We start from the raw sequence: 8,697 nt of genomic DNA on the forward strand, positions 1-8,697 counted from the left end.
CATTTCCAGGGTGTGGGAATCACTTCAGTGGGGTTTCTCAGTTTCCAGAACTCCACAGCATTCCAGATTCCATCCAAGAGGATTTCTAGGGAATCACTGGAATTCCCTGTGGCAGTTGAGGAACAGCAGCTGAAGCCCAGCTCAGCCCAGAGATCCTTTGGGAAATCCTTTGGGAGATACTTCAGAGAACCTTCAGGAGATCCTTTGGGAATCTCTGCTCTGAGTGGGTTTGGAGCAGCAGCAGGAGGCCACAGAGCAGCAGGATGCGGATGCCGGAGACGATCCAAGGCCATGTGGGAAGTCCTGGATTTGTGCTGTGGCCGATGATTCCCCATGGAGTTGGAAAAACCTTTTTGGGATTTTGGGATTCCAGATCCCCCTGGATATCCAGCAGGGAGAGTGAAATGAAGGATGGGAGGAGGGAAGTGCAGGGTGGGGTTGTTTTCCATGGGGTGGGATGCATGGAGAGATCCCTCCTGCCTTTTAGAGAGCACAGAAGTGCTGGCCAGTGTTGGAATTCCAGAAAAAAATTCTGCTCTGTCCCATTCCTGAATCCTCTCTATCTCCAACCAGGCAGTGAAAACATTCCTAGTTTCTGCTCCCACAACGGAACACGCGGAACTCATCCCAAGGAAAGGAGGTGGGAAAACAGCGTGGGAAACACCGGCGCGGCACAAGCAGGGTGGTGACACTGAGGTGGCACTGAGGGGACACCCCTAGGTGGGGGTGTTAGAGTAGAAGCTGAAGCTCTCGGAGACCGTCTTGGAGTCGCTGCGGGAGGAGCCGTTGGAGGTCATGTCCAGGGAGAGCCGCTCGGCCTGGCCGGGATCATCCGGCTCCTCGTCGGCCGTGCCGAGCGCCGAGGCCACGGTGGCGGTGTCCATGCGGCTGAGCTTGGACACGGAGCTGTGTGTGTGCAGGAAGCGCGCCGAGCGCAGCTCCAGCCCTTCGTACTCACCGGCACTGACCCACGGGCACCACCGGAATGCGTGCTTGAATCCCACCCGGAACCTGCACCAGAGGGACGGGACAGGCGTGGGATGGGCCAAAGGGATGGGATGGAGATGGCCACGGGGATGGGATGGAGATGGCCACAGAGATGGGAAAGATATGGACATGGCCAAAGGGAGGGGGAGATAAAGCTGAACTTTTCTAAACATGACAAAATTGCGAGCTTTCACTGAGGGGAGGAAAAACCCGCCGAGAAATGGAGAACCTACTGAGAAACTAAAAACCCGCTGAGAAATTAAAAACCCCCTGAGAAATGGAAAAACCCCCTGTAAATCCCAGTTAGGAGCTGGGATTGTTTCAGTTGCTGTTTTCCCTCAAAATCCATGAGGATTAGGAAAGACTCCAGGTGAGAACTGTGTTACCCCCAAATCAGCTGGACGTGGTGGGAGGCAGGACAAAACGATCCCAAAACAACCCATCCCTTCTAAAAAAACCCAGCCATCCCAAAAAAACCCATCCATCCTGAGAATCCCTACCCATTCCAAACATCCTAAAAAAACCCTGAAAAACCCCACCCATCCCAAAAAGCCCTCTGCATGCTGAGAAACCCCACCCATCACAAAAAACCCACCCATCACAAAAAGCCCTCTGCATGCTGAGAAACCCCACCCATCCCAAAAAACCCCATCCATGCTGAGAAACACCCCCATCCCAAAAAAACCCATCCAACCTGAGAAACCCCACCCGTCCTGAGAAACCCCACCCGTCCCAAAACCCCCACGCATGCTGAGAACCCCCATCCAGTCTCTCCTCCGGCTCCCTGCGTTGTTCCCGTTCCCCGCGGCGCTCCCACCTGTCGTTGAGGCAGCAGTAGATGATGGGGTTGTACATGGTGGAGCTCATGGCCAGCCACATGACAGCCAGGTAGACCTGCTGGACGGACCGGCTCAGGTACCACTGCGGCCGCAGGTACTGCAGCGTGAAGTACACGTGGTACGGCAGCCAGCAGAGCGCGAAGGTGCACACCACGATGATCATCATCTTCACCACCTGCCAGCGGGACAGCCCTGCCTCAGTCACACGGCCTCGCGAACGGCCTTTCTGAACCAAGGGAATGGCAATTCCGACCTTGGGAATGGCCTTTCTGAATCTTGGGAATCACCTTTCCAACCCACTGGGAACGGCCTTTCCGAACCTCGTGAATGGCCTTTCCAAATGGGAGTCGTATTTCTAGCCTTAGGAATGGCCTTTGCAGCCTCAGTAATGTATGGTCATTATCTTGGTTAAACAACTTGTGGAGATGTCCTAAACCCATCCCGTGGTCATCCCAGCATCAGGAATGGCCTCTCCAGCCATGGGAATGGCCTTTCCAAACAGGAATGGCCTTTCCAACTGACCAAGAATGACCTTTCCAACCTGGAATGTACAGTCAGTATGTTGGTTAAACCACATCTGTGGTGGAGGTGTCCTAAACCCATCCATCAGTCATTCCAGCCTCTGGAATTCCTTACCTTGTTCTTGGCCATGACCTGCTCATGGTTGGGATTCCCAGGAATTCTGGATCCAGCCGTGCCTGGAATTGCTTACCTTGTGGAGATTGGCCAGGAATTCTGGATCCAGCCCCTCCCTGAACTCCTCACCTTCCTCTTGTCCAAGACTGCTCATGGTTGGGATCAGTCAGAAATTCCTTTTCTTTCCTTTCCCCCTTTTCCTCCTTTCCCTCCTTTCCCAGCCCATCCCAGAACTCCTCACCTTCCTCTTTGCCGACACCTGCTCGTGGTAGCGGTCGGAGGAGTCTCCGGGAATGGCGCTGGCCCAGAGTGTGCGGCCGACAGCGGCGTAGGCGCAGCCGATCACCAGCAGCGGGAGCAGGTACAGCAGGACGGTCATGGAGAAATGGTACCTGGAAAAAACCTTGGGAAAATGCCTGGGGATCCAGCATTGGGAATTATGTGGGAGTGCTGGGAATGCTGTGGGAATTCTGGGAACATCATGGGAACACTGAGAATACTGTGGGAACAGTGGGAATGCTGTGTGAGCACTGGGAATGCCTTGGGAATTCTGGGAATGCTGTGGATTAGTGAGGACTTCTTTTAAAGAGGAGTTGGTTTAAAATGAAACCCAAGAATTCTGGGTTTAACCACAGGAGCGGATGGAGGCTCTGACCTTGCGGAAAATCCTGTCTTCCCTAAGAACTGAGTCCACAAATGTGGCTGGTGCCAGCTTGGAAAACTTTCCAAATCCTGCCGGGTTTTTCAGGAATTTCATTCCCAAGGCTTTGGGGTGGATTTTGGGGCTCCAATCCCAGCTTCCACATCTTTCCCAAGGATTTGGACTCCAATCCAGGCCCTGCAGCCACTCCCAGCTCTGCTCCCACTCCTCTTCCCGTGAGCTTGGATTGAATCCCAGCTCCAGAGGGTGAGGACCAGCTCTGGGAATTCTCCTGGAGGGAATGGGGCTGGCCCTGGCCCTGCTGCTGTTTGGTGCTGCAATCTCATTTTCCCGGCCCTAATTCCATTTGGGATGGGCTTGGCAGGGCTGGATTTCGTTTTGCTCATTCCAGAGGCGTCTCAGCGGCTCCAGAGGAGGATTTTGTTGTGGTTCCCATGGAATTCCGGATCCTCAGAGCGCTGCAGGAATGTCTGCAGGAGCTGCGGGATAACGTCAGCAGCACAGAGCCTCATTCCCAGAGGGGTCTGGGCTCCCAGAGCCCTTCCAGACAGCTCCAGGAATTCTTTTGGGATGCCAGGCATGGAAGAGCAGTGGGAATGTTCTGCCTGGAGGATTCCCGGGATTGCAGCACTCTGGGAAATTTGGGGTTTCCAGCTGGAAGATTTTTAGGATCTAGTGTGGGATGGATGATCCCATGGGAATTGCGGGATGCCAGGGGATGGAGCTGCCACCTCCCTTTCCCTGGCAAATCCTGGGAATGTTGGCATGGAAGAGACATCCCTGAATTTCCAGACGATCCAGGGGTGGCTTCTCCCTTCCCTCAAAACCACAAACAGCCACTGATGTTCCCTTTGGGGAACAGAGATCGATGGCCGGATCGAATTCCCGGCTCTGGCTGAAACCAAGGATGTTTTCCAGGGAAAAAACGGCTCTGCCTGCCAGGCTTGTGCTCCCCAGAGGTTTTCCAAAGGAATTCCCTCCCCAAAGTGTTGGAATTCTCCTGTTTTCCCTGCTTCTTTCCTCCCATTTTCCCTAGGAACTGGGAAAAGGACGGAATTTTTCCTCCTGGCACCACAAACGGAGCAGCTGCCTCCAGAGCATTCCCAGAATAACCACTCCGAGGCCAAAGAGTGGGGAAAGGGCTGGAATGACACCTCTGGAATGACCCAAACACCTGTCCCGAGTTATTTAGGGCAGGAAAATCCCATCCTGGGATCTGCCTGGGGAGATCCTGAGGATTGGAGACACCTGCCCTGGCTCCAGCGGAATTCCACAGTGAAATTCCACAGCCTCAGTTCCTCTCTCCTCAGGGCCGGTGATCAAAAACTCCTTTATTCCCTTTTTTTATTCCCTTTCCCCCCCCCCCCGCTTCTTTATTCCCTTCTTTATTCCCTTTTTTTATTCCTTATTTTATTCCTTCCCTCCCCCCCTTTTTCCCCCCTCAACACCTGACATTTAACTCTCCTTGGCAAACCATTGCCAGAGCCTCTGGAAATTCCAGGAGCTCCCTTCCCCTTTTCCCCTTTTCCCTTTTTCCCTTTTTCCTTTTTTCCCTTTTCCCCTTTTTCCCTTTTTCTCTTTTCCCTTTCCCTTTCCCTTTCCCTTTCCCTTTCCCTTTCCCTTTCCCTCCTCCTTGTCCTTTTCCCCTTTTCCTTTTCCTCTCCATTTCCCTTCCATTTCCCATATTTTCCCCAGGACTTCTCCACTCCCAGCCCGTTCCCACTCACGTTTTTCCAGACGTGGCTCCGCCGGGCTCCGGCCACTCCACGAGGCAGACGAAGCGTCCCGGGAGCTCGGCGGTGATGGAGAAATATCCCTGTGGAAAAGCCAGCAGGAGCGCCAGGAGCCAGATCAGCCCCACCAGGACCTTGGTGGCTGCGGCCGAGAGGCGTGGCCGGAGTGGGTGGATGATGGCCATGTACCTGCTCGGGAAAAGAGGGAATCAGGGCTGGAAAATCCCAGAGTTCCCTTTGAGAAAAGTGGGAATCAGGGCTGGAAAATCACTGAGATCTCTTTGTGAAAAGAGGTAATCAGGGTGGAAAATCCCAGAGTTCACTTTGGGAACAGTGGGAATCAGGGATGGAAAATCCCGGAGTTCCAGCTCTGGGAAAATTGGGAATTAGGGTCAGTAAATCCTGGAATTGCGGGACTGGGAACAACAGGAATGGGAGGTGGAAAATCCCATAGCTCCCTTTGGGAAGAGCAGGAATTAGGGCTGGAAATTCCCAGCGTTCCTTTTGGGAAAAGTGGGAATGGGAGCTGGAAAATCCCGGAGTTCCAGCTTGGGATCTCCTGCATTTTTCCTAAGTGAACCCATTACCAAGAAAAGTTGGGAGCTGGGAAGGGCCATTGGAAGAGCCCTGGCACCGACACATTCCAAACAAAGGACAGGATGGGAATTTGGGAGTCAAGGGAGCTGCCAGGCCCCAAATTCTTTGGGATTTTCCTGAGGCACTGCTGTGCCAGCCCCAATCCCAAATTTCCTGCCATTGTCTGGAGTGTTCGGAACAACTTCCGTCTGTTTTTCTTTCGTGCCCGGGGCTGGAGCAGCTCCAGGGAATGGGGATGGAGGAACTTCCAGCAAAAATCCTGCATGAAAATATTCCATTGGGGGATTTCATGGAGGAGCCCTGCATTCCCCTGGATCCTGGGAAATGTCTGAGGCTGGGCTGAGTGGGGTTTGGAGCAGCCTGGGATAGGGGATCCCAATCCCACCCATTCCAGGATTCCATGGATCAAACCACAATCCCCACTTGCTCCATGGTGGCTTTTCCAAATTTTGTTCCGTACGCCGGGAATTGCCTGCGGCCAGCGAAAGGAACTGGGGAGAATTTCACTCTTCCCCAAGGCTCCGGATCCTGTGGCGCTGCCAGACTTTGGGAACACAAGGCTCATTCCCTGCCTCTTCCCCGATGTTTGGTGGGAATCAGGAATTCCAGCCCCATCCTGGCCGTGACTGGAACTCCAACCCGACCCTGCTGCTCCTGATCCCAGCTCTCCACATTCCCAATCCTGGCTCTCCCCATTCCCACTCCCAGTCCCATCTCTCCCCATTCCCAGTTCCAGTCCCAGCTCTCCCCATTTTCAGTCCCAGCTCTCCCCATTACCAGTCCCAGCTCTCCCCATTCTCATTCCCAGTTCCAGCTCTCCCCATTCCCAGTTCCAGCTTTCCCAGGTCCTATTCCCAGCTCTCCTCATTCTCATTCCCAGTTCCAGCTCTCCCCATTCCCACAGATCCTTCTGCTGCTGGCTGGGAGTGATTCCTCCCTTCCAGGCTCCTGGAATAAATTCCTGCTTTTCCTGCCTTTCAGCTCCATTGTCAGGTCCCAGACACAGGAAAAAGAGGAATTTTTTCCAAGCTTTGGAGATGCCTGGAGGGGCTGAGGATGGGATTTGTTCCCTTCCTGATTCCTGGCTGGAATTTGGAATGCAGTTGGAGCACACAGAGACTGCAGCTCCCAGGTAGGAGCCTGGATTTTTTGGGAAAACTGAGCCTCTCTTCAGGGTTCACAGGTGCAGGAAGATTTTTTGGGAATGCTAATCCACAAAGAATTCCAGCCCCATCCTCCCAGACCTTCCTGCTTTACTGCAGCTTCCCTGGATTTGCTTTCCTGTTTTATTCAGTGTGGATCAAAGGCTGTAAATTGAATTCTTCACCCCAAAAAATCATCCCTGGAATTCATCCCAGCCGCAAAGGGGCTTTTCCAGCTGCTCGCAAAGATCCTTCTTGAACAGCAGCATGGGACAGGAGCTGGAAGTATCTCATTTTTTATTGATTATCACCTCCATTCCCATGGATTTTAGGGAGAGGATTCTGTGAAAAAACCAAACCCGGGACTGTGTTTAATGCCCTCAGAGCCTCATCCACCCCCGGCTCTGCTTCCCACAGGGAATCTCAAGCCAGCGGCTCCAAAGGGGCTGGAAAACTTCAGGAAAGCCTCCTCCCACCCCTCCCCCCGCTCCCCTCCCCCCCGGATCCCTGCCAGAATTCCCTTTATTCCCTGGGAACAGGGACGGGAGAGGCGGCAGAGCCTGGCTGGCTCTGGGAATGTGGCCTTGGAAAAATTGGAAACGCTTGGAGGAGCTACGAGGCTGCTCCGGAGCACGGGTGGGAAATGTCCCCAGCACCGGTGGGAAATGTCCCCAACCCCAGATTCCTGGGATCTGGGGATTCTGGAGGCTTGGTGTCCGCCAGTCCCACTGGGATCCAGGATCCGACTGAGCTTTGGATCATGGCCCCAGTGGGATCTGGGATCTGGCTGAGCTTTGGATCATGGCCCCAGTGGGATCTGGGATCTGGCTGAGCTTTGGATCATGGCCCCAGTGGGATCTGGGATCTGGCTGAGCTTTGGATCATGGCCCCACTGGGATTTGGGATCTGGCTGAGCTTTGGCAGGGAAAACCCAACCCCAGCTGAATGGAGGAATCCCAGAATCCTGGGCTCTGGCCTGTCCCACTGGATCCAGCCCTGGGATCCTGGTGGGTTTGCCCAGGGACACCCCAAAGTCAGGATGCTTTTCCCAGGCTGAGCTGCTCCTCAGACACTCCCAACCCAGCCCAAATCCATGGAATGGCTCCTGGCACGGGCACAGGGTTTGTGAGGTGAGGCCATTTTGTACCTGAATTCTGGAATGTGGAGAGGGAAAGGGAAAGGGAAAGGGAAAGGGAAAGGGAAAGGGAAAGGGAAAGGGAAAGGGAAAGGGAAAGGGAAAGGAAGGAAAGGAAGGAAAGGAAGGAAAGGAAAAAGGACTGGATCCAAAGGCACCTCCAGTGCCTGCACTGGAGCTTTTCCTGAGCTTCCAGCACTCCCAAAGGGTTCCCAAAGCCACCTGCAGCCAGGGCTGGCTTATTTTTAGCACCCAAATGAGCTTTGTGTTAATTGCAGTGGAATAGACAGAGCCAAGCCAAGCCCCATGTCTGGGATCTGGGCTCTGGGCAGGAGTGACCTGGTGACCCCAGTCAGTGACCAGTGTCCAGCTCTGGGCAGGAGTGATCCCGGGCACTGACCTGTGCCCAGCCTTGGGCAGAAGTGACCCCATGGCCACGGTCACTGACCTGTCCCTGTCCCTAGGCAGCAGTGACCCCATGACCACAGTCCCTGTCACTGGACAGCAGTGACCCCATGGCCACGGTCACTGACCTGTCCTCGGACAGCAGTGACCCCATGACTGCAGTCACCGACCTGTCCAGCGCGATGGCCGTCATGGAGTAGATGCTGGCGAAGACGGCAGCGATGGGGAAGAAGTTGTGGAAGCGGCAGTAGGCCGGGCCGAAGTACCACTCGTTGTGCACGGCGTAGCTGAAGTTCACCACGGTGTTGAGCGCGGCCATGGAGGCCTCGGCGAAGGCCAGGTTCACCAGCAGGTAGTTGGTGACCGTGCGCATCCGCTTGTGCGCCAGGATGATCCACATGACCACCGCGTTGCCCACCACGGCCACCACCACGATCAGCGCGTAGGCCACGGCCCACAGGGCCACCTGCCACGGTGGCTGCACGAATGGGTTGGCCCAGGACTCGTTCAGGGAGGCGTTGAGGTGTTCCAGCTCTGCTGCCAGTGGCGGGGAGTCCTCCAT

At 54.7% G+C, this 8,697-nt stretch overlaps 1 protein-coding gene across 2 annotated transcripts; it reads right to left on the reverse strand.

The window, feature by feature from the left end:
* Nucleotides 1–716: 716 nt before the first annotated feature.
* On the reverse strand, nucleotides 717–8,697 carry TACR1 (tachykinin receptor 1). Of its 2 annotated transcripts, none has more exons than XM_062510713.1 (5): nucleotides 8,306–8,697; nucleotides 4,878–5,045; nucleotides 2,704–2,878; nucleotides 1,805–2,001; nucleotides 717–1,011 (listed from the first exon to the last, which is right to left on the reverse strand). In XM_062510713.1, the coding sequence occupies exons 1-5, from the start codon at nucleotides 8,695–8,697 to the stop codon at nucleotides 717–719; spliced, it is 1,227 nt and encodes a 408-aa protein (XP_062366697.1). The 2 variants fall into 2 exon arrangements, with proteins under 2 accessions (XP_062366697.1, XP_062366696.1); XM_062510712.1 differs by having other exon boundaries at nucleotides 2,704–2,854; nucleotides 4,851–5,045.

This window comes from Cinclus cinclus, chromosome 29 (genome assembly GCF_963662255.1).
Source record: "Cinclus cinclus chromosome 29, bCinCin1.1, whole genome shotgun sequence".
NCBI classification, from domain to species: domain Eukaryota; kingdom Metazoa; phylum Chordata; class Aves; order Passeriformes; family Cinclidae; genus Cinclus; species Cinclus cinclus.

Coding starts and splice junctions, on each gene's coding strand:
- TACR1 (XM_062510712.1), bottom strand. CDS start 8,697: ATGGAGGACTCCCCGCCACTGGCAGCAGAGCTGGAACACCTCAACGCC. Junction 5,046..8,305: donor ACGGCCATCGCGCTGGACAG/GTCGGTGACTGC, acceptor TTTCCCGAGCAG/GTACATGGCCATCATCCACC. Junction 1,012..1,804: donor TACTGCTGCCTCAACGACAG/GTGGGAGCGCCG, acceptor CCTCTGGTGCAG/GTTCCGGGTGGGATTCAAGC.